A 27677-nucleotide genomic window follows, 5' to 3' on the forward strand; every position below is an offset into this window, starting at 1 on the left:
ATACTCATGTTACCTCTCTAGCTGATAGAGCTTAGCCTTGAGCGATAGCTTGGTGGTTAGAGGTCAATATAAAATAATTAATATACACATGTCCTATATAAGTCCTAATTAAGTTATTGGCAAATAAAAAGCCTTAGATTGGATTGCCTTTGTAAACAGTAATATGTAGTAACTAATAGACAGCTGTAATTTTTATATTAATCTGACCGTGAAATAAAAATCTGAAACGATTTAGACGAAACGGAACAAATTTTCGAAGTAAACGTATTTATTCAACTTGCTTTATGTATTTATTTATTAAAAATTGTACATTCGTTGAGTAAATAAACATATAAACGTGAAGAAAGTTAGGTTACAGTTTGAAAAGCAACGTTAAAATCTATTCGAGGTAAACAGGGATAAACGCCGCAAGTTATTTCCGTGTACATCGGTTGATGTTCCGCTCACAATAAAACTCCATACACCGATATCGTTCCGCGCTTTCCGTCTACTCTCCCGGGATACACGCAATAACGCTCAATTTTAGAGAAAACAACCATAACTCAGAGCACTGCACTCTGTCGTTTGGGTTTCTTTCTTCCGGGCAATTTCTATTACCATATAGACGCGCTACTTTTCAATTCTTTTCCATTAAACTTACTGCATCGCCGTGCGTTCCGCTGCCGACTACGTCTCGCTTGCTATTCTAAAAATACATTTATAAAACGCTCTTTACTCGACCGCTGCGGTCCCCTGCGACTGACATTCTATTGCGAATTTCAAAGTATATTTTCACATAAGGAAAAGTGCCCCCGGTCAATGAAGCTTCCGTACAGACAACGGAAGTCGCGATTCATAGTCTGCAAACATTCAGTTGGAAATCTAAACAGTAATTTTATTCCATTATCTGAAGAAAATTGAATTGCTGTATTTGAAATTCATCACAAATATTGTTATAACTTTGCAGTATTACGCAACGCAAAACGTTTAATATTAAATTAAACCTGTTAAATAAAACTGTGTGATGCTTCTTAAACATTCTGCGACATACTAAAACATATATATTTGGGGACCAATCACAGATGATTAATTTAAAAATCGAATACTTGTATATACATACAATAACGAAATCTGTCTCTATTATAATTTTATTTCTGCCAAATTATTTTATCTCGCTCGCTACATCAAAAGCCTAACAGACCTCCCAATTTGTCATAATAACGGAATACCATAACCAAACCATCAAGCAATAATCTTCCATATTGTATTTAACAAAACCAACCCGGCATTCTTCCTCGAACAAAGACATCTCAATCGGTAGCCGTCAAGAATTATTTGTCGTGTTTAACAAATAAATAAGATGGATTTTATATCACAATAGGGAACACGCCGTCTCGTAAAACGAATTCAATACATAACTGCTGAGAAAAATATGTTTATCAAACAAGAGATGGGTTCGCGAGATAATACCCGGGAGTCTATTATTACCCCTTTCAGTGCATACCCGTGAGTGGAACTTCGAAGAATATCACTTGTTCAAATGTGCATTCTAAACAAGATAAATAAGAGCAGCTGACGTAGTCTATAATATTTTGTCACATAAACATCAACTTCACAATGGAAATAAATTCGTTTAAAAAAATAATAACCGATTTTTCGACCAGCTGATTTTAAGCCTGAATGTACGATTCAGGTTAAAAACTTAAATACATTTTGGAATTAAGAGGCAAAAATAACCATCAAAATAGGTCAATAACGAAAATATATAGCGATAACGACAATATATGGCCGTCCCGGCTTCGCATGGTTAAAACAAGAGTACATAGAACATTTATATTATATTGTAATACAATAGTTATAGTTATACTATATTGATTTACGCAGCGCACACCAGTATAATTCCCATTAGCCATATTTCAGACAATTTGTACCACTAAAGCTTCGTTGTGAATCACTTCACCAATTGGTGAAGACCGTATGAAATTTCGTTATAGTTTTTGAGTTTATTACACAGACAAACAGACGAACAGACGCGACGGTGAGACTTTGTTTTATAAGATGTAGTAATAATGTACCAAATAAGTTATATACCAAATTACATTATATACACGAATTATTTCATAATTTCGATCAATGTTTTAAATATATATTATATTAATTTCGTAATCATATGCGAATTATAACGGATGTTGTTGCAATTATTAAAAGCATATACTTTTAATTATATTTATACCTAATACGATCGCATTGGGGACATAATCGCTTTTTAGAAAGGCGAATTGCTTCACCATAAAACGAATAGTAACACGCAATTATCACACTGCGTTAGATCGTTGCTGATTGTAGTGTATAAATACCAATAGATAATTTCGTAACGTATATACTTTAACCGGCAGTAGAATTTTGTATATCAATATTTTGTATTACGTTCTTGTTCAAGGGGTGAATGACTCAGTGAATTCACAGAACTATAGACAGAAGTCAAGTCAAGTCAAAGTCAAAAATCTTTATTAAATATAGAAGCGTTACACTTGCTTATTGATTGTCATAAATCTACCACCGGTTCGGAAATAAACACCTCAGACCTGAGAAGAACCGTCGAAAGAAACTCAGCGGTTTTTTTTGATATTTCATTAGAAGATACATTGTAACATCTCATAACACATCGTGTTGAACACATAAGAAGTTTATTGATTGGTTTATACTTCTAGCAGCACCAACGTCTTTGGGCGGCAGTACCACAGTCTTCGCATGAAGATGACTAACCAGTAAGGGTGGGTAATATAACCGTTCTTAAATTAACTAAAATAAACATTAACAATCATGCCCTAACAAAATAACTGTGTTTTTTTTCAATACATCGTCATACTCATAGCTACAGATATATTGTTAGCATTAGGTCATCAGTGACGCGAACCCTTACCAAATAAGCCTCAACTCGCTTTAAGAAGTTTTCACTACGAAAATCATACATACTGATTACTGGTGGTAGGACTTTGTGCAAGCTCGTCTGGGTAGGTACCACCCACTCATCAGATATTCTACCGCAAAACAGCAGTACTTGATATTGTTGTATTCCGGTTTGAAGGGTGAGTGAGCCAGTGTTATTACAGGCACAAGGGACATAAAATCTTAGTTCCCAAGGTTGGTGGCGCATTGGCTATAAGCGATGGTTGACATTTTTTACAATGCCAATGTCTAAGGGCGTTTGGTAACCACTTACCATCAGGTGGCCCATATGCTCGTCCACCTTCCTCTTCTTTATAAAAAAATAAAATATCACATTAACAAAATACTCGTATCAAATTATAACCGTCAATTAAGTCTCGAAGAAACTGAATTTTGAATCGATCAATAAAATAATACCTAGTTTCATTTACCGGGTCCGTGCACGATCGATACTCACGATCGAGCCCCGCGATCAAAACTTAACATCGTACAATATGTATTACCATAAAAGATTTACCGTATGACGACTCTTTTAGTCTACGTGGAATATGAATTCGTATGTACACGAAATTGCATACATTGTCATAACATTTGTTCTTATATGTGCTCGACATGCAACGAATTCGCTCATTGTTTCGAAATATAAATCTCTTCTTGTTTTATTCGTAAACAAATATGGATGTATTCAGGAATTTTTACAAGAAAATACTTCGAATTGAAAACGTTATTATCGGTAAAATCTTATTGACTCTCGTTTTAAAGTACGTATTACGGTAATGGGAAACAATTTATTTCAATAATATACTATGGGAAATATATGTCGTGTGGTTTACGACGGCGTTTAATAGATCCAATCTTAGATGTTGGCATCTCAATCCAAAAGGTGTCGTAAGAGCCGACTATGGAAAAATATTCTGTTAAGCTCAATACTGTCCTAAGTTAGTGTTAACAACTCGTATGGTAGCAGGAAACTAACCAACTTGCAAAAACAATTCCAAAGAAAGTTGACGTTAGGCAGTCATTAAAAACACTTCGATCACAAATAAATGGGATCAGGTAGCAAGAGAGTGGAGATGTTGTAAAGAAAACCATCTAACTGTTAGTCGGATTCGAACGCAAAGGTTAACTTTGCACCTTTGAGTGCGGACTTTAACTGTTATTATTATTTGTTACTATTTACTAGCCAAAGCCGAGATGGCCCTGTGGTAAGCCGAGATGGCCCTGTGGTAAGAACGCGTGAATCTTAACCGATGATCGTGGGTTCAAAACCGGGCAAGCACCACTGAATTTTCATGTGCTTAATTTGTGATTATAATTCATCTCGTGCTTTACGGTGAAGGAAAACATCGTGAGGAAACCTGCATGTGTCTAATTTCACTGAAGTTCTGCCACATGTGAATTCTACCAACCCGCATTGGAGCAGCGTGGTGGAATAAGCTCCAAACCTTCTCCTCAAAAAGAGGAGAGGAGGCCTTTAGCCCAGCAGTGGGACATTCACAGGCTGTTACGGTGCGGTTACTACGGTTCGAAAGATACAGCTATGACAGATACAGACATAATAATATCGTTCCGCACTTTAAGTACTCTCGTACTTTGGTTCAACCCTAGTAATAAATGATATGCAAATATATACCAAAATAAAAAAAACTCGTATGATATGAAACTAAATAAAAGGTATAAAATTGAGATCAATTAGTAATGAGCGTGATAATCGCGAACGACGTCAGTAGGCTTGCAAGAGCCAGCAGAGGCACGCATCATTTGACGGCCGTCTGACACGATTAACTCCCGCACGATGACATGGGTGGGTTACCGTGTGTAATTACAAATTGACGGCCAGTTAGGGTTACGTTTATAATATATCTAACTGGTTAATCTATTTTAAAATATATCATCGTTTTCACGTTTCAATTATGTATACACTATTTATATGAAATTTTATGCTTTCATTATTGTTGTAATAATTTTTTTACTTCATACTTAACCTTTCAGATATTGTAAATTGTTTTTAAGTCATACCTATTCTACCGAAACAGCAATACTTATGTTGTGTTCTAGTTTGAAGGGTGAGGAATGGGTGTAACTACAGGCACAAGGGTCATAAAATCTTATTTCATAAGGTCAGTGGCGCGTTGCCTTTGTAAGTAATGTCAAAAATATTTTACAGCGCCAATGTCTATCGGCGGTGGTGACCGCTTACCATCAGGTGGCTCCTTTGCCTGTCCGCCTATCGGTAATATGAAAAGACAACATTTTAATTGTTGTTATAACTACTATATTATATTAGGAATAATACATAGATTTCATAGACGCTTATTTACTTTAACTGAGAAGGTAGCATCCAACATTATGTTAATGCGTTTAAATTCCACGTATTAAGGGAGAAGATATGACTAATATATAAAAATCTCGCTAGTTCGTAATTTAAAATAATTTTTAAAACTATTTTTCATATGAAATATAAAACAATATCGGATTTAATTAATAAGTGATGTTTATTTAAAATATTATTTTTCTTACTATTCAATGTGTTTGTATTGATTTTGAACGTGCAAGCAACATACTTCAAACTTAGCGGCATCACGGTCTCCTGGGGTGTATAAATACCTTCGAAATATGTCGAACATTTAATTTTGTTTTTATATTCAAGGACACATTGTATTAGATAAAGGATGGGCCGTAATAGTGTCACGTCATCTACGTTAGTAATGCACCATCCTAGCGGGGCGTCACCCTTGGCGTGAAACCGATGCACTTTATTATGATACTGCCTTACATAGGAAAAAATTAAAGATAAATAAATATAAAAGAGGTCCAGAGCCGGTCTCTCAGAAATATTTATTCAAATAAGTCGCAATCAACCCGACCGTAAAAGCACGCGGAGGGTTGAGGGGCAGCAGTTTTATTAATATTAAACGAACGCTTCAGTTGACACAAATTGGCGATAAGCGAACGGAGTGAGTCGTAAATTTGTTTGTTTTTCACTGAATTTAATATTTGCAAAACGTGAAATAAGACTAGAAGGGTTATAAATTTCGAGATAATTAAAGGCGTTAACCTTTGCAGATGTCTACGGGGTAAATTAAATGATGATGGGAAAGGACAGGCCCTCGATATCAGCAGTAACTGTAAATCGATCCGTGTGAGAAACAATCGGACGTGGTTCAGTTGAAGTTGGGTTTCGCCAATATTATTATCGCTATGAAACAATAGGTAATAGCCGGCGCGAGCACGCGAAGCAATTCCTCGCCTGTTTGAAACGAGGGCGCGGCAACTCTTAGAGTACTCGTTTCATATAAAAATAACTATTCTGAATATGTTAACAATAATATACGAGTAAAACCTTACTTTCAAAATATAAATAGCTTAACGAGAGTAAATATGCAAATTGAAGGAAACTATATATGAAAAACATTCGATATTTAAATTATATTTATTTAGTTCCGATTTTCATTAAATAAGATCGTCTTGATAAAATTCTGCCATATAAAGACGATAAATCGTGTTTTTATTTTACGTAATGTTAATTAGAAAAAAATATTCAAGGGCAAATAATTTACTGTAAAAGATCTGTTTTATAGATATGTAAGGCGAGCGTTAAACCGGACATTTCTTACCTAATTTATTGGAGGCCCGTTGCAACACTCGTTTGTAGAGACGTATCTAATAAAAAGTTTGTCGACACCGCGGTACACTTCAGCGAACAACTAATGTTGGTAATTTGTCTAACGCTACAGTGACACTTATACGATACCCAATGAGTCAGCGGTTTAAGAATGTCCAAGTATTGACTACTTTATAAAACGACTTGAACAATAGGCGACGCCAATTAAACACATCAACGAGACACGAAGCTCGTGCAAAGGAACGATATCGTGGCATTTGTTTTTTGTTATTTTTTTAGAGATTTATTATTTAAAGAAGTATTTGTAATATTATATTTCAGTCATAATCATATAAATAACGTCATTTAATACTCTTGTTATTATAAAACGTGTGAGGTGTTTCACCTCGGTACCCCAAAATGCGCGAGGAGTGCGCGGGCGTCGCGTCGGTGCCCCGCTGCGCGCAGAGCCTCGGGAATTTGCAGTTTAATTTATCGTAAACAATCGCATTACCATATCACTAACGTAATGTGGTCGAATCCGCGTATCCGCCTTAAATGGTTTTTCGAGTCCTTTGTTGACCAAATTTATTAATGCTTTCGTATCACCTTCAGGATGTTGGATTATTTGTTATACCTTGTAAAGCATGATTATGCGAGACGGTTTATACAAACTTACCTTCCATTCATAAATATCTAAAATAAACGCAATTTACAAACCGAGAGACATTTATCGCTTGATGCGTTAAATATGTTATATGTATTTTAAAGTAATGCCAGGCATAAAGTAAAAATGTATTTAAAGAAACGAATCGTATCTCATGTTACATATAACGGCCTACTTTTCATAAATATTAAAGCTGGAGGCCATCATTTTAATGTATTATTCAAATCAAGTCTCAACAAAGGGCTCCTATAGTTGAGGTCGCGTTTCAAAGCGTGTACCATAAGTAACACAATACGCGCCCTTCGCTAGGAGCAGTCGAATAGAATCTATATGGCTAATTGTGAATATAAGTTTTTTATACGCGTGTCGCTTCGCTTGCATACCTTAATAACCTTATTAAATTTTTTACTCGCACGCTGATCACATTATACAGGATATTTTTAAATATAAACCACATTATAACGTTTTTAATATAATCCAGTTAACTTTTTTCTGCATCCATTTTATTTAAATTTAGTCTTTTATTTTAAATGTATTATATTTATATATATGGGATAAGTCCGACAAATTCGTCCGTACATATTCATTTTATAATTTAGTTTACTTCATGTATGATAATAATATTTTATGTATAACAAAAAAAATGCATCAAACTTTAACGTTATTTATTTTTCTCAATGATAAACGAATATAAATCGAATAACAGATTTAAAAAAAAAAACAAAAAAATACAAAATATATATTCCAAGGATCTATCTATTATAAATATTTTGCAAAACAAATTGACCGCACGGACAACCGTGTCCTTTTATTATGGAGGGATTAAAAATCGTATATTGCAACTATTGTTACATGCGACTGGGTTGTAGAGATACGCCCAATGAATAATACGAATGAACAGAACAAATTGTAAGTCCTGATTGACGTGTGATCCGTATACCGTGAATTTCAAACAATTTCAATATAACGTATTTTTTTTTGTATTTTATAAGCCTATATTTATTGCTTTATTAATATTACCATCAGCTGTTTTTTTTAAAAAATATTATAAACGCGCCTTGTTATTTTTTTTTTTTGTTAAAAATCATAAGATTTGAATATAATTTTCCTTTGAGATAAACAATATGTGCAATATGCTTTCACAAGAGAATCTCTTTAAAAATATAACTAAGTTTACAAAAATATTGAAACACAAGTGTTTATTATTATATATATTTTATTTCTTTTAAACAGCAATTAATATATTCGAATAATTTGCGTAATCAATGAGCCTTGTCCTTTATTTAATTTAAATTAAAAAGGCAAGCGAGCAAATGAACCAACGTACTGCGAAGTGGTAACCACCGCTTATAGACGATGGGACTTTAAGAAATATTAACAATTTCTTATATCACCAACCAACATATTGAACTAAGTTTATGTGCTTTCATTGCCTCGCCCTTTTACAGGATCTCATAAACACAAAGTATTGCTGTTTGGCGATACAATAAGTTATATGTAGCGATGGGTATGTAACCCAAAAGGCATATATATAGCACCATAGCCTTACCAACAAACATTTAAACTTCATTATCGACAAAACATGCGAATAGAAATATTCCTTGCTCATTATATCAAGACTTCATCGAAGACATTGCAATGATAAAATAATTACACAGAAGGGATTTTAAATAAAAACATCGAAATCCACACCAAGTTTGCAATAAAAATTAGAACCGGCGTATGATTATTCTTTCATTTCGAAAATTTATTATTAAATACATCTAATAATCGTTTTTTATTTAAAACACAGTAGCCTTCCCTAAGCCGGTAAAGGGCCACCATGTAAATTATTCCTTCGGCCGACTTGAATTATCTGGCCCGTGCCGCAATAAAATACCGACACTGGAAATTTTATCAGGGAAGAAGAACACGTTGCCATATTTCATTAGGGCAACGGTCTGTTTGTGTTCGGGCGTAAAAGTATTATATTAATCTTTTACGGGGTGTGCATTATTGTGTCTCTGGTACACTTGATATTTATAGTGCTAGTCTTGGAGTAGGCGCGGCAGTAAGTCCCCGACTCATAGCGAATTTGTCTCGGCTCGAGTCGCAACGCAATAAATTACAACGCGAACAAATAATAATATCTTCAATTAGCAAGACAAACTGCAAATATTTTACTATATTTACAATAAACTTTATTTACAATATTACGTACATGAGAAAATGAGGGATAAACTGTCAATAATAATAGTAGCAATTTTTATAAGAATACATATTTATTGGATATGTAATAAACAAAACCTTTCTTTTTTTAATTTTCGTTTTTGATTTTCATGTTTTAAATTATTTATACAGACAGTTTTGAGTTAGTAACATACATAAGAGTATTTTAAAGTAATAAATAATAATAATGTTTATAATAAATATTGCCGCAATTTATTTAATAAATAAACTGTATAAATCATCTTATAAACAACAACGAGAGGAATTTAATCAAAGATACAAACAAATGGCATGCCGATAATATCTTAGAACACTCATTGACGGCACAAGCTGAACAAATTGGAAAAGTAGCGAGTGCGAACATAACAAAGGTTGCAATTGAAATTTCTAAGATGCCTGTTACATTTTTCTTAGTGGGAGCACGTACCTCTCGACGGGGGATGCCTCGAACCTTTACACGAAATAACGTTCTACCGTTTATAATTGCGCCGCAAATGTTGTATAAGTTCCTACGTGACGCACAATCTGAATGCCCGATAACGACGGATACAAAACATTGTGCGAGGAATTTCTATTTCATACCGTAATCATATGTATCTGCCGGTCGCTTTGCCTTGTTTGAAACAGCGGAGTAAGAGCTGATAAGTATACTACAATTTATTCGATACGCAAATCGAATGCGTTCTATTTTTATTCTAGGTCTTATCATGGCTCCATATTGCGATACAACACATTTCCAATTAAGTAAACTTGCACTAACACTCGGTTTTAAAACAAACGAAAGTGCTTATTTAGTTCAACTTTAAAAACAACCTAAATACAAATTCAATGTACTTATAAATATTAAGTGGTCATAAAACGCTAATAAAATAAGTTACAAGTCTATAAAATGATTTTTTATACCAATGTAGTTTGCTGCACACTAATGACTAAGTTCAATCCTTATACGCATGTCTTTCTTAATATAGAAAGAAAAAAGCCTTTATCGTGAGCCGATAACTATAATATATATCCCGATGAATGAGCTATTCTATCAATCATACGTCATTAGTCAGAGCCTACAATCGTCAGTCAACGTAGACAATGCGAATAATAGTGTCAACTCGTCAAGGAAAATTGCTAGCGTCAATTACGTAGAATAACTTGATATTGACTCGTTTTTCGTACAGCTTTGTTATGTGTAATTAATAATTAATTATATAAATATGCTAGTATAAGTTTAAAAAAAAATAATTAAATAATAACTAACGCACCTACCTAAATAGTACAATTCGTTCACATGCATTTTAAATACATATCGCTACTAATATTATCGAGAGAAAATATTTCATTTTTTTTGTATGTCTGTTTGTAATAGATTTGGAATTATTGGAGGAATTATTCTCTCTAATTCCTGCTTCCCCCTTCCTTCATAAATCTACGCGAGCTGGTTCTCGATGTCACCGTCTAACTGTGACATCAATTCCATCGCACACAAAGAAATTTGGCAACTCCTTTCTTTGTCGCACTACCAAAAAATGGAATTCCTTACCAGCTCACGTGTTCCCCTCCTCCTACAACCCGGGTTCCTTCAAACGAGGCGTGAAGAGGCATCTTGCGGGCCGGCAAGGCGAAGGCGGCTAGTGCAGAACATTCTTCCCATCTGTACTGGCCGTCGTCGGGTTTGGACTCTACTACCACTTACCATCAGGTGGAGTAGAGTCATTTGCCCTCTCGGCGAATATAAAAAAAAACTCAAAATCTACTTAAGCGATTTTAAATTTCTTCTATTTCTTAATCTTTTACCTATAGAACTTATATCATATATTTATATAATATATATCTATATTATCAACGAGTTGACATAGGGCTATATTTTATTGAAAATAAATTAAAACTCCTTACGAAAATTGCATTAATGTAACCTAATTATTAAACAATTATTGGCGTAAATAATAAATTGTTCAACCAATACGACACCGGAGTGTGTCGCTAGTGTTTAATATTTATGTGAGATAGTTTTAATATTTATATTAAAAATGTTTGTAACCTTATTCGATTATAAGATAAAATAAGGAATATTTCGATTATTTAATTTTATCATTGATAATTAATACTTTATAACAAATTACTTTTCATTTTTATTAACAAAATATTTAAAATGATAAACACTACACTTCCAAGTGTTACGAGATGTTTTATTCTTTGTGAACACACCTACATAGGAAACGATTTAAAATTTCGAGTATAATATTTACAAGAAATACGGAGCACCACTTCAAAGCTCTGAATTGTAAACGAAATCAGGATGACCATATATCTAAGCATTGAATGGTGCGCAATTAGCAGATGCTATATATCGTGAGGTGTCCCGAGGTACAGATGCGGCCGAGTCTTTGCGAATAACAAAGTGAGCCGGGCACCGCGACAGTTTCTAATTGTGCCGCGACAATGCCTAATCTAACCGGTCCTATTGGTTGGCACGTTGCGTTCCCGACTGTGGAATACGAAATGAATGAAGTCGAAATTATGAAATACCAAATACGAGTTTTAAAAAATCGTTTTATATTATGTTAGTAGATTTTTTACACTATTAATAATTGCTTGAGAGTTACTTAATTTTGAAATAGCAAATCTTTGATATTTAAAATTAAGATTTTAAAAAGAGCATTTATATTGGCAATATGGAATATTATGATTCGACTCTATTCCGTTATTGTGCAGAAGGCACCCTGTACGACGCCAGGTGCCGGAACGCTCGAATGAACCCCAGTTGACTCTCGTACGCCAAATTGCCCGTGTTGCGATCTAATGCACTACTAAGGGTTCTTTGCTCACGTGAAAAATCTTTTCAATTTACACGCTACACAACCCTTCTGGAATCTACAAACCGGCAACAAAACACTCCAATCATGTTTCATTTACCCTTTAAACTGTCATGATTACTTTAACCATAATGTATATGAACCTATAATATCATTGCGAATATATAATACAAAACACTTTATTACCTTTGATATTTGTTTATAAATTACCAATAAAACATATTCCGCTGGATCGTGATTATCACAGCCGAGCACTGATTACCTGTAACAAAAACAAAACATTAATCCTTTGAAAAACTCGTTGAATAGGTAATTTTAATTGTTAGTTGTACTGCGTACATAGTATTTTAGGCAGGATGTTAATTAGAAAATTACGTGGGAATTTATTAATAGGTCGGCCGTGTAACCGATTAGATAACAAACTAGTTCATTAGCCGTCCTGGGTAGTGGTCCGATAATAGGTCAGTGATAAATAGTCGTTGTGCCGTTTGTTTTAGAGTTGAGGTTGCGTTTGTAATGTTTATCGTAAAGGACCTCGCAGCGAAGAAGTGATGAAGCAGTAGCGAACAATACAGCGCGTTTCGTTCGGGGGCGGGTTTGACGCGCGGTTGAGGAATGATCAGCGGCGTGGAAATGACGACTTAATGGATTATACGTGTCGACCGACATCGAGATAAGTGTCGTTCGGGTATCGGCCCTGTCGCCGGAGATTAGGCACCGAAATTACAAAAATTAATAACATAATGGAAATCAACCAGGGAATCGTTTTATGCTTGATGAACTTTATCGATAACGAAAAATAAGAGATGAAGCATTGCGCACCCTACTACATAATACGAAAGTATATTTACTTTGTATATAATATTAAGCAACTCAAAAGATCTTCACAAAATTATTTTGGTAATCACGCTATTCAAAACGTTCATATGATTACTTTTAACAAGCAGGTGTGAACAAAAATCACACAAAACAATATCATATTGTTGAAACGCTGAGAGTTCCTCTATGAATCACGATGGCGAGTGACCCAAATCACACGAGCCCACGCACTGTTCTAACATCCCGACAGTTGCGTGACGACTCGAAGCATCGTAAATTGAATATGGACACTTTATAACGAGCCATGGATAACAGTCATCTAACATACGTTAAACAGCCTACAATAGCCCACGATTTACCGGCAATCTATTCTTTTGTAAAATACATGCTACGCCTATCCACTTACGACAAAAAGTCAAAGGATCACCCGCTGGTCTTTTGTAGTGTTAAGACGCGATCGGACAAACGACCCCCAGGACCCCGTGATATATTGATTCGGTGTTATAAAACGCAGGACACGATTCCCATTACAAGACCATTTGCGCTATATACATAGGTGGAAAGTTACTAAATAAAAACATGCAGCTTTCAATATTGTAAACTCAACTAACTACCAAACTTGTTTACAATTAATCATTACAGATTGGACATATTTATATACTATTAATACATAAAATATTTTATAATATTATTGTTATTTGAAATGCGCGATAGTCATTCGAGCAGCTCAATATTTATAATCTATTTTCAAGAACATTTTTAAACACACAGAATTATTATATTGCATTTAATTAATATATATTTAAAACGTTGTTATAATATAATAATAATTAAGAGAAAAAATAAAATAAGAAGCAAAAATTAATAAAATTTAAGAATAGTTTTTTTTTTTAATCACAAAATCTTTCAAACTTATCCTTATTAAGTTCTTGTACCAACGCAATAATTATGTATAAGATTGCCTCTCCTTTATAATCGTTCCTGATATATAAATCATGCGAAATGTAATTTGTTTTAAAATTTTAACCTCAATTAAATTAATAAAACGGCTTAGAGAAAATTAGTACCTTCCCAAAACACATAATGTTTAGATGTTTAATTTGATGATGGGTTGCAAGTAGAGCGGTGAGAAATTATATTAAAATCGTTTAACTAAAATAAAGGGCTATTAGGGTTTTTATTCTGAGAATTTGCATTAACTTGATATTACAGATACAGCTGAAAGCTTGTTTAAAAAACTATTTCGACCATTTAATAAATCAATAAAATAAATAGCATGTTAATACGTAACTATTGCTTTATAATAATTACTTACTGTATAACAAATGAATATTTGTAACGCGTGTGTAGAATAAACGTGAACATAATTTAAATGTAATATTACGCGACGTAGATTTTTAAGAACATCTGATACTCGTAATACTTGTTATACTAAATAGAAATTCATTATTATTAATAGGTAAATAATTATAGAGTGTTAGATGTTTGCTAAAAATAATTATTAAATGAAGATCTCATTTCATTAAGTACGATGAGTTAACAGTATGATCTTGAAAAGTTCGCAATACAATTCCATCAACGCAGCGCTTACAAGCGGCGACCGCAGCAATGCGCTAACACACTACCTGGGCAGCTGTCCTGTGCCCCCACCAAGCTCTGCACGGCTACCCCGCAAAGAAGCCGCCGTCTCGCTCACACTCACTACAATGCATACCCGAGCGTCATAAAAAGCGGTTTCACTCCCTTGTGTTGCGTGTAAATTGTCCAAGTGTGCGTCGAGTATATTTTTCTGACAAGCTGCTTCATGGAACGAGTAGAGCGAAAGGTAAAGCTTCACATGAGGCGGATAGAACGTTTTAGCCCTAGGCGCCGATTTACCTGTTGGAACGCGTGAACCGGCACGGCCTTGTGCGCGAGCGCAGCGCAGGTTTGACTCCGAGTTAGTTCCACCCTAGACTTCGACGCGAGCGTACGCGTCATGTATTTTGTTATCGAGTAGCTAATACGATCTTATCCAATTAGTGCTTACGCGGAATAAGAGTTGAGTGGCCGGTTATACGTGTGCGCTCTTACTGTTCGTTGCCATACTGAAGCGATAATGTTTTTAAGTGTTGTTCTAGTGGAAAATTGGAAATGAAACAATGTACAAGTTTAAGTGAAATTTTGTGAAAGGAATATAAAATGTGTCCGATGTGGTTTATAAGCGCTCTGTTGGCGCTTAGCGCGGTTTTACCGGCATGGAGTGCATCTTTATCAGCGACGACGGGGACGCGATATCAAGCTCCTGATGAATGTCGCTGGACCACTGACGATGACGACACAGGAGTCGCGTTGCAGTGTCGATTAAGGACTATAAATAGCGAATTAGAAAATACAAACTTTAGTGCCATTCAACCACATCTAACAGCGCGGTTGCGCCTCGAATGTAGTGATGCACTTTTCTTTCAAAGCTCCCTAGCGCCAGGAAGTTTTCGCCAGTTAATAGAACTAAGAGAACTTACAATTGAATATTGTAAAATTGGAAATCTATCTGATAGTGCTTTTACGGGTTTGCGTGAGCTCAGAAATTTAACAATAAGAACACATAATACAGATTGGTCCACAATGTCATTAGAAATAACATCCACAGCATTTTCTAGAGATGTACAAAATCTTGAAAGACTTGACTTAAGTGAAAATAATATGTTAACCTTCCCCGAGGGAGCTCTTTGCTCGTTACGTAACCTAGAATATTTGAATATGACCGGAAACAGGATGAGAGATGTTAGTCATTTTCAATTTTCGACAGCTCATCGCCATCCCAATGAGAAATGTGGAGATAATCTCCTAATACTAGATCTTTCCAGAAATCTTATTGATACGATACCACCGGGACTTCTCTCTGGTCTCAGAAGATTACAAAAACTGTATTTACAAGGCAATGGACTTAACTCGGTGGCGGATAGAGCATTAGAGGGACTTATATCGCTAACAACAATTAGGTTTTCTGATAATCAGCTCACTAGTTTACCTCCGGAATTATTCAGCGATACAAAAGAATTAAAAGAAATCTATTTAAACAATAATACAATAACTGTGCTCGCTCCAGGGTTGTTCAGTGATCTTTTCCAACTGCTCGTTTTGGATTTATCATATAACGAATTAACTTCGGACTGGATAAATACTTCAACATTCTCTGGATTGAAACGACTTGTATTTTTAGACTTTTCACATAACCGAGTATCAAAAATGGAAATTGCGCTCTTTAGAGATTTACATAATTTACAAATACTGAAAATGCAAGACAATTTCATAGAACATATCTCGGAAAATGTGTTCAGCTCGCTTGCAAATTTACACACATTGATATTATCAAATAATAGGCTTACAAACATCGAGAGCTTTGCATTTATGGGTTTACATGTATTAACTGTCTTATCTATTGACAGTAATCGCATATCGAAAATACACCCGCATGCCTTACGCAACTGTACTTCTTTACAAGATCTACATATTAATGGAAACAGATTAGATGAAGTACCAATTGCTTTAAAAGAAATTCCTCAATTAAAAACACTAGACCTTGGCGAAAATTTGATAGTGAGCATTGAAAACGCTTCCTTCATGACAATGCAACAAATGTATGGCTTAAGATTGACTGAAAATAATATTGGAAATATAAGCAAAGGAGTTTTTGATAAAATGACATCACTTAAAATTTTGAATTTGTCTCGAAATAAAATCCATAAAATTGAAGCCGGCGCTTTCGATGGTAATGTGAACTTGCAAGCCATAAGATTAGATGGAAATTACTTGACCGACATCGGTGGACTTTTCGCCAAGTTACCTAATTTGGTATGGTTGAACATTTCTGATAATCGTCTAGAATGGTTCGACTACGCTATGATTCCAACTGGATTGCAGTGGTTGGACATTCACGCTAACAGAATTGCTGAACTTGGAAATTACTTTGAAATTGAATCGCAACTATCGCTTAGTACTTTCGACGCAAGTTCTAATAGGTTAACGGAGATAACTGGAAGTGCGATACCTAACTCAGTTGAAATGTTATATTTAAACGATAATTTAATTTCAAAAGTACAGTCATACACATTTTTTAAGAAACCAAATTTAACGAGAGTGGACTTGTACGGAAACAAAATAACGAGTTTAGATCCTAACTCATTAAGAATATCTGCCGTGCCACAGGATAAATCAGTGCCAGAGTTTTTTATTGGTGGAAACCCGCTAGAATGTGATTGTACAATGGAATGGTTACAAAAAATAAATACTGGAAACAGAGCTAGAACTCAACCTAAGTTAATGGACCTGGATAGTATATATTGCAAATTACTTTACAATCGTGGCAATGCGTACGTGCCTTTAGTAGAAGCCGCGCCACACCAGTTTTTATGTAAATATGAATTCCATTGTTTTGCACTGTGTCATTGTTGTGATTTTGATGCCTGTGACTGTGAGATGACGTGCCCTAATAATTGCACATGTTATCATGATCAATCTTGGTCGGCTAATGTTGTAGAGTGCTCGAATGCTGGATATGTAAACATGTTACCTGAAAGAATTCCTATGGAAGCTACACAATTGTATCTGGATGGTAACAATATAAAAATGCTTCCAAGCCATGCGTTTATTGGAAGAAAAAGGCTAAAAATTTTATATTTAAACTCATCAAATATAGAAACGATACATAATAGAACTTTTAATGGATTGAAAGAATTAGAAGTACTCCACCTAGATTATAATAGCTTAACGGCTGTTGAAGGACAGGAATTTAACGGCCTTGAGAATTTACGGGAATTATATCTTAATAATAACAAAATCAAATCCATTGGGAAGGAGATGTTTAATCATATGGCAAGATTAAAAATATTGCACCTGCATCACAATAGATTGGTGACTTTATCAGTATGGCAAATAAATGCTGCAGTCACAACTATTTCCTTATCATTCAACCCTTGGTCATGTGACTGTGAATACACAGAAATGTTTCGAGAATGGACCAAACGAGTAAGCTCAATAATAGATCTTTCGACTGTAAAATGCATTTACTCGAAAAGGAATATCACAGATTTAGAATTATATAACGAAAATATTTTCGACGAACCTTATTCAGGTTTTAAAATTACTGAAGAAAATGGAACTATATGCACGGGATTACCAAGTATAAACAACAGTGTCAATGGCAATTTAACGGCAACGAAAACCATTATAACTAATGAGGTAGTAGACTACATCCCTTTACTTGTTGCAACGCTAGGCCCAGTTTTAATCATATTAATAATAGTGGTGACCGTCTTTATATACAGACAACAAATGAGAGTATGGTTTCATTCAAAGTTCGGTGTAAGATTATTCTACAAAGCAAGTGACATAGACGGTGAAGACCGAGAAAAACTTTACGACGCTTTTGTGAGTTATAGTTCTAAAGACGAAGCATGGGTGACAGAAAAACTGGCACCGGTCTTGGAACGTGGAGATCCTCCTTACAAACTATACTTACATTATCGTGATTTTCCAGTGGGTGGATATATCGCTGATAATATTATACAGGCTGTGGAATCATCGCGTCGCACAATAATGGTGTTAAGTGATAATTTTATTAAGTCCGAGTGGTGTCGTTTCGAATTTAAATCCGCGCATCATCAAGTGTTAAGAGACAGACGAAAAAGGCTCATTGTTGTTTTGTTAGGTAATGTGCCCAAAAAGGATCTCGACCCAGATATAAGACTTTATTTAAAAACAAATACGTGTGTGGAATGGAATGATAAATTATTCTGGGAAAAATTGAGATTTGCGTTACCCGACGTACATGATAAGCAGAGATGTCGAGGAATGCCAAGCCCTGGAGCCGGTGCAGTTCCCATGCATCGACATCATCATCCTAGAAACCACCTGGGTGCATTACCACCCCCACCAGTGCATGGAGCTCACCCTGTGTTACCGCCCCATCCATCTCATGCACCCCATCAAATCCCAGCACGAGCATCGCCGCGAAATCTCTCCGTCCATGTGTAGTGTTGTGTATAAAGTGATACTGTGTATGAACTGAACCTACATAAGTGCGCAGTGACTCTTAAGTGAAATTGTGATGGCTAGTCGGTTATCGTATGTAATGTACATATATTTCTTATACTATAATAGTCGTATATTATAATTGTAAATAGCTTCAATTCCAATTACAAATAACAATGTACCACGATAAGATCAAACATAAAGTTGAAACATTAGTAGCTACTAAAGATTGGTATTATATTTGTAGAAAAAATCAGGAGCCCGTTATAAGGGCTACACATTTTTGGGACATTTAGGTGACTTATTTTATAAATAAACAAATAACTAAAAATGGCGATGTTGCCACAATCTGTGATAAATTAGTTATAGTTAGTTAGCATCATTAGTTATTAATGTACATTTGTAATTTAGTCACAAGAAAGGAACGTATTTATTGTAAAAATTCAAAAATGGACTGTGTCAAAAAGTGATAAAGAGAATAAAATATGATTTTTAAATAAAACTTAGTTTTCTTTTACGTGCATTTATTGATTAATTTATATATATAAAGTCTTAAAATTAATATCATCTAAAAAATATATATATTTCACTTAATTAAACTATTATTTTATATGAAATACACTATTAATCAAAATATGAAATAAGACATATCGAAATGTCAAGGTAAAATCATTTATTTTTTGGTTATAGAAGTTTGATATGATAGAATTTTAGTTTTTTAGACACATGTTATTTTCAAAATATATTTTAAAAATTATCAATAATTTGAAAAATTATTGATAATTATTCGACTTTGAGAATGTGATTATATATTAATATGCTTTCATAAGTAATGTTAATCTTTTATAATAATATATACGAAAACAAAATATTGAACGATGCCGTACTCGCTTTAATGTTTCTACTAAAGTGTAGAAACATTAAAAATAGATCATACCCTTATTAGATTAATACATAAACTTTATGTATGGTTAAAATTGTATTAATAATAAAGATTAATTCAATACTATAGTGACATATGAGACATACAACAAAAATAGATTGAATTTATTTAATAGAATTTGATAAATTCAACTTAATTTTTAATGAGTTTAATATATTTCAAACAAAAATGTGACTTAGGTAAGCGATAACTTCGGTGATTCTCGTATAGCAATACTTAATAGACAACACATATCGGCTTAGGCATTTAAAGCAAAATAAATAAAATTTAATTTCTACTTTTATTTTATTTTTTAGTTAAGTAATAAATTATTCACTATTGGAAGGCAGTCATTAAACTAAATTTAGTGGAAGTAATTTCGTTACATTTTATAATTCAGTGTGTGCCAAATGCTTTTTTTTAAATAAAAAACATCTAAATAATGAAAACTAACTTCCATACAGCTTGGTATATGAGTGAAAATATTTGTTTTGTCTTATTTGCACTTAATATATTAAAATAACAACAATTATATATTATTGTTAATATGAATTATTGTTAGATGTAATAAATACATAACTTTATTTTAAAGATTCTATTTTATGTGTACATGTAGGAGTTTATGTATTTAAAAAAAAATATATTATTTTTTCAGTGGTACCGAAATGTTCAATTTTTAAATTAAATTAGTGACAATTAAACATTTTATGTATGTCAATATGACAGCGTCGTTTATAAAAAAAAATACAGTTAGTTTTCGACACTTATTCCCATCCTAGGGGATTGTTCTGTTTTTATTTACCTATTTAAAATTCTCGTTACAAAGTCAATACGTCATTACGTCCATTTAAGTATATCAAAAGTTTTAAACTACTTACTCACTTCAAAATTAGAATTACTGGGATGTAAAACACAAAGTGTTTGCGACATAATGTCTTCTTCAAAGCAATCAGTATACACAAGTACCCTAACACCTAGTCGAAATGGTCGAGTGGTGTACATGTTGATCTTAAACGTTAATTTAAAATTTCACGTGTCTAATTTGTGTTGATAATTTAATCTAGTGCACGGCGATTAAGATAAACATTGCGAGTAAACCTGCAACCTCTCCTATCTATAAACTCTGCCCGTTTTATTTGAACAAACTAGCGTCGCGGCAGCGTGAACGAATAAGGTCCAAAGTTTTTCTAGAAGAATCTTTGCGTAACAGTAGAAAATTTACAGACCTTCTTTCTTTCTTATACGTTTGTTGGATATTTAACAGAAACATAAAAAAATAATCTTTTTCAATAGCATTATGGTTAAATAAAAATTTACTTGGTTTTATTATCGTGCAAATGAGTTAGTTTGTATATTTTTCATTTATAGCGCTTATTCTTTTAACAAGAAACATCTTTAGCTCCATACCAAATTTCACCATAATCTCTTTAAGAATTAAACTGAAATAACAAAAACTATATACTATATTGAAAATATGCTATTCTAATATTCAATATTTAATTTCATTACAGAAAAAAAAACACTTGTATATATTAGTTACCAAAAATGAAGTTTATTCTAAGTCTTAGTAAGTTTCATGTTTTAAAATTTTACTTTAAATCAATATTCTACATACAAAACATCTAATTTAATTTATAGCCAAATTACAAATTCTCCTTTGATATAATAGCAAACTCAGAAACAGTCTGACGTGTAGCGCGTCATTTAACGAGCGGCTACATAAACAAGCATATTGCATATCAGGTTTTTTATGCTGTAAGGACTCGGGCAACGACCGCCAGCCTTCAATCTAAGTTAACGAGCGCCTGCAGCCCTAAGTAGGTGTGAAACAAGTGAAGACGGCAACAAAAGCATTGCGCGGTTTCTATGCACCAAGATTACAAATGAAGAATGCAAAAATGTAAGTGGAAGTTTCGTTCTCTTACCTTTTTTCGTATTGGAAATCTTTACACAATATTATACGATAAAAAAGCCGAGATGGCCCTGTGGTAAGAACGCGTGAATCTTAACCGATGATCGTGGGTTCAAACCCGGGCAAGCACCACTGAATTTTCATGTGCTTAATTTGTGATTATAATTCATCTCGTGCTTTACGGTGAAGGAAAACATCGTGAGGAAACCTGCATGTGTCTAATTTCACTGAAATTCTGCCACATGTGAATTCTACCAACCCGCATTGGAGCAGCGTGGTGGAATAAGCTCCAAACCTTCTCCTCAAAAAGAGGAGAGGAGGCCTATACGATCCGTTTTTTCTAAATAGAACAGCATTAAATAAAAATTATTTAAGCTTCATGCCATATAACAAAGTCATTTTGAACGATTTGTTTATTCTATGTAGTTTTTAACGATTTTATTTTTATAATAATACACAATTTAATTAGGTGCATATACAATAAAAATAATAAGATACGAATAAACACGAAAGATAATTATATGTATGTAATTTAAACAATTAATGTTAGGAATAATATCAAGAATATAATTGAAATAATGGCAGAAGGAATGCGATCCTTGTTTCAATGTCTATATGTTACCGACACAGTAGAAATAAATGTATCATTTTAAATTTTATTCTACACTTTTTAAATTATTAGACACATAAAGAGAAAATAATATATTGTAAGCAACATTTATACTGTGGATCGTAACATATAACCAGATTAATAACAAAGTAAATGCACCCCCTTTGGCTTCGTCCGACATGCTCATAAAGCTGGTCTGTTCCATACTTCAAATCTCTCTGCCACCATTTCCGAGAGTAACGATCGCAACTTCTAACGTGCTGCGGTTAGCGAGTATCGAATAACTTTAGACTGAACTAATACGTTTTCAAATTTATTTGAGCGGAGAAACTGATGTATTGGTATTTAAGTCTGCTTTATAAATGCTAGTACATTATGTTTTCGATTCGATATTGTTTTAAAAATGCTACTTGAACATTAACTCTTTAACCTCAAATAGAATAGATTTTTTTACCGGTGGTAGGGCTTTGTGCAAGCTCGTCTGGGTAGGTACCACCCACTCATCAGATATTCTACCGCAAAACAGCAGTACTTGGTATTGTTGTGTTCCGGTTTGAAGGGTGAGTGAGCCAGTGTAATTACAGGCACAAGGGACATAAAATCTTAGTTCCCAAGGTTGGTGGCACATTGGATATGTAAGTGATGGTTGACATTTCTTACAATGCCAATGTCTAAGGGCGTTGTTTGACCACTTACCATCAGGTGGTCCATATGTTTGTCCGCCTTCCTATTCTATAAAAAAAAAGAACGAGTACCTCAATTTAGCTTTTTTTTTTTTTATATTCGCCGGGAGGGCAAATGACTCTACTCCACCTGATGGTAAGTGGTAGTAGAGTCCAAACGCGACGACGGCCAGTACAGACGGGAAAAACGTTCTGCACTAGCCGCCTTCGCCTTGCCGGCCCGCAAGATGCCTCTTCACGCCTCGTTTGAAGGAACCCGGGTTGTAAGAGGAGGGGAACACGTGAGCTGGTAAGGAATTCCATTTTTTGGAAGTGCGACAAAGAAAGGAGTTGCCAAATTTCTTTGTTCGCGATGGAATTGATGTCACAGTTAGGCGGTGACATCGAGAACCAGCTCGCTCGCTATTTGTTTTATGTTATAGGATGTCTTCGCCGTTTATGAACCGATTTTAATTATACAATTTTACTGAATATCAATCATATCTCTTAAGTTCCCATCTAAGAACTTTATTTTTAATCTCAAATAAAATATAAGCTGAATAAAAGACGGCACAGTCTTATTAGAGCGAATAATAGTTATTAAGAAAAATATACTTATAGAATCAAAATTATGTACATACCTTAAGTAATCAAATGTTAAATTTGTATATTGAATTATAAAAAAAAACGTTTACGACTATGTTTCTTTATTGTATGTCTGAATATATGTAATATAAAAAAATAAAAACTGTACTTTAATAAAATATATATTTATGTTTACTAACTAATATATAAGATTAATTAGTAACCTACTAGAAAAACTACATTCCAAATCAGGAGGTAGTTTACATTTAATAAAATCTTAAGGATTGACTATTCAAAAGTCATTGCAAGAGCTAACTTGAATAAAGTATAATTTTGATTTTGATAAACAAATATTGTGACGTTACCGTAAATAGCTTTACACCACCAAGACATCCCGAGGAGATACAATTATGGATTAAATATTTATATTTTGATATCCATTTATTTAAGAGTTAATAAACTTTTAGTATCGATTAATTACACTAATTCCGTGTCTTCATGTTTAATTTTCAATTTATATATATATATATATATATATATATATATATATATATATATATATACATATATATATATATATATATATATATATATATATATATATATATATATATATAAGAAGCTAATAAGATTGTTTTTATCACTCAATCTTGTTAGCATATCTACAAATATTTAAAAAAAACCTACAAGTGATTTATTTTGCACAGTGCGAAACAGAAAAAACATATTTTCTATGATTAGATTATTATCTGTTGAATACATTTTTTTCAATGTTGTACAATTTATAACTGATTCTATAAAACGAATATTAATTTGCTTAAGGATAAAACATTTTATTTGTACAATGACTTCTAATTAAAATGTAAATTTATATTTACTAAATTTGTTTTCAAATGTACCGTAGTTTTAATATATTAAAGTCTTACTCTATCAACATTTCTGTGAACTGCTGATCAAACATTATGAAATCACAGATACAAGTAGTAACCCATACGTTTCCTCCGTCACCGAGGCTCATAAATTAAGCTAGAGAATAACACAGAGGTGAAAAAATAAACGCGACGCCGCACTGTGTACCACATTAATCAGAGCTCTGAGAAGGCGTAGAGAATTTATTTTACGATTGTTACACCGTCGATGAAACGTTAAAAATGCTGTCGGGTTTATATTGAAACATTCGTTGCATTGTTCGAGCCGATTGGGCAGATAACGCACCGTTCTGTCTTGTACCGTCTCCCCTGAACCTCGTTGATTTTCAAACGTAAACTGTCGAATACAAGCCCGTAACTAGTTTCTTTTTTATTAGTACTGGTTTAGTGTGGAACGGAACGCAACTTCGTATCGATGGTACGATTAAACTCCCGAGATATCATAATCACCGGTCTGTGCGTTTATCGAACGTATAATCGGAGAGCGGCAATAAATTTGTCTCATTTTAATATCCTAGAGCGTGTAATGAACGACCACAAACGGCCTCGATGTTTGGACTCGAATCTCGTTAGAGGCGGGAAAAAAACGCGGTAATAACCGCGCCGCCCGCGCCGTACGAAAGAGTTCAACGAGCTGCCGCGTGTCACACCTATGTTTATACTTGATTATTTATTACATTGACATTGTATCAGCGTCAATAGGTATGTTAAAACAAGATCATAACATATTCAACATTAACGCAACTGTTTTTATCGTAATCAATTAAAATTAAAATCAATCATATGTCTATGCTTAATTATCCTTAAAGAAAATTTTATATCTACAAATATTTAAAAAAAACCTACAAGTGATTTATTTTGCACAGTGCGAAACAGAAAAAACATATTTTCTATGATTAGATTATTATCTGTTGAATACATTTTTTTCAATGTTGTACAATTTATAACTGATTCTATAAAACGAATATTAATTTGCTTAAGGATAAAACATTTTATTTGTACAATGACTTCTAATTAAAATGTAAATTTATATTTACTAAATTTGTTTTCAAATGTACCGTAGTTTTAATATATTAAAGTCTTACTCTATCAACATTTCTGTGAACTGCTGATCAAACATTATGAAATCACAGATACAAGTAGTAACCCATACGTTTCCTCCGTCACCGAGGCTCATAAATTAAGCTAGAGAATAACACAGAGGTGAAAAAATAAACGCGACGCCGCACTGTGTACCACATTAATCAGAGCTCTGAGAAGGCGTAGAGAATTTATTTTACGATTGTTACACCGTCGATGAAACGTTAAAAATGCTGTCGGGTTTATATTGAAACATTCGTTGCATTGTTCGAGCCGATTGGGCAGATAACGCACCGTTCTGTCTTGTACCGTCTCCCCTGAACCTCGTTGATTTTCAAACGTAAACTGTCGAATACAAGCCCGTAACTAGTTTCTTTTTTATTAGTACTGGTTTAGTGTGGAACGGAACGCAACTTCGTATCGATGGTACGATTAAACTCCCGAGATATCATAATCACCGGTCTGTGCGTTTATCGAACGTATAATCGGAGAGCGGCAATAAATTTGTCTCATTTTAATATCCTAGAGCGTGTAATGAACGACCACAAACGGCCTCGATGTTTGGACTCGAATCTCGTTAGAGGCGGGAAAAAAACGCGGTAATAACCGCGCCGCCCGCGCCGTACGAAAGAGTTCAACGAGCTGCCGCGTGTCACACCTATGTTTATACTTGATTATTTATTACATTGACATTGTATCAGCGTCAATAGGTATGTTAAAACAAGATCATAACATATTCAACATTAACGCAACTGTTTTTATCGTAATCAATTAAAATTAAAATCAATCATATGTCTATGCTTAATTATCCTTAAAGTTAACTATTAGTTTACAAACTATTTAAATTTTTTAAATAATAATAATAACGTATAAAACTTGAGAACTTCGTTAGTATTAATAGAGATGAAAAGATAAGCTTGAGAATAAGTTTCTTATTAAGAAGTACATTGATGAGAATGGTGCCGACAGAAAGCATCTAATGTGACCATTACAGTCTTATAAACATAACAGGATATATACATCTTTAATTTTAAGCAAACAATGGAACTATAATATCACTAACAAAAAATAAATCATCTACTTAAAATTCACAACATTTTTTAATATACAATGGAATTATAATTATTAAATTAAGTTAAAACTAGATAAATAGCTTAAAACCAGATTTACTGATAAACAAATCAATTTCTTTCTGAAACTGTTAATTCTATAAATTTTTACTTTACTGATAGTCCAATAATTCAATCATAATAAATAATATAGGTAACATCTTATATAATCTCACCGATGAATGTATGAAATATGTCCTTAATACAAATGCTATAATAATCAACAAAGTATATAAAAACATATTAAGGCGAAGTACTAAAAACTCCCACGTGCATCTTTCTCAGTAAACACGCTCATCAAACGGAAGCAGAATATTTAGCTAAACATCACACCAGACGTCAGAAATGTCACTTAATTCGTGTACAGTCAAGCAACACAGACCACACGGCGGCAAGCCGGTATAAATATTTGTTTTACTCACATTGTATTAGTTCGGTAGTATAACTACTTACAAGCTATATTACATTAAGGATTATTAAGACGATGAAGAAAAAAGCTAAATACAAATAAACTGAAACGTATCTAGGTAGCCTTATTGTTTTAGGCAATCTCTTAGAGGTTATTAATTAGCTTAACTGTAACCTGATGAGTAAATACAAAACAGATTGAAGTATCCAGTAGAGAATATATAATATTTTACTACATTTTGGTTTTACTATACTAGAATGACACGGGTTAATATTAGCCCTCAACCGATAACGAATTTTATTGTTGAAAATATTTTATTTGGGTACGTTGCAAGATGTTTTAAGCGTTATAGTTATAGAGCGCATAAGAGTTAAGCGCTACCGTTATGGTTTATATATACAGAAGAAAAAAAATCTT

General features: G+C 33.6%; 2 protein-coding genes across 2 annotated transcripts in view; one reads left to right on the forward strand and one right to left on the reverse strand.

The window, feature by feature from the left end:
• Positions 1-27677, reverse strand: part of LOC126772486 (lysine-specific histone demethylase 1A) — a 322515-nt gene that overhangs the window by 158177 nt on the left and 136661 nt on the right. The gene's annotated exons all lie outside the window — the stretch shown is intronic.
• Positions 15000-19544, forward strand: LOC126772478 (toll-like receptor Tollo). The gene has a single exon (XM_050492858.1). The coding sequence runs from the start codon at positions 15212-15214 to the stop codon at positions 19043-19045; it is 3834 nt and encodes a 1277-aa protein (XP_050348815.1). The 5' UTR covers positions 15000-15211; the 3' UTR covers positions 19046-19544.

Source organism: Nymphalis io, chromosome 12, assembly GCF_905147045.1.
Source record: "Nymphalis io chromosome 12, ilAglIoxx1.1, whole genome shotgun sequence".
NCBI lineage: Eukaryota > Metazoa > Arthropoda > Insecta > Lepidoptera > Nymphalidae > Nymphalis > Nymphalis io.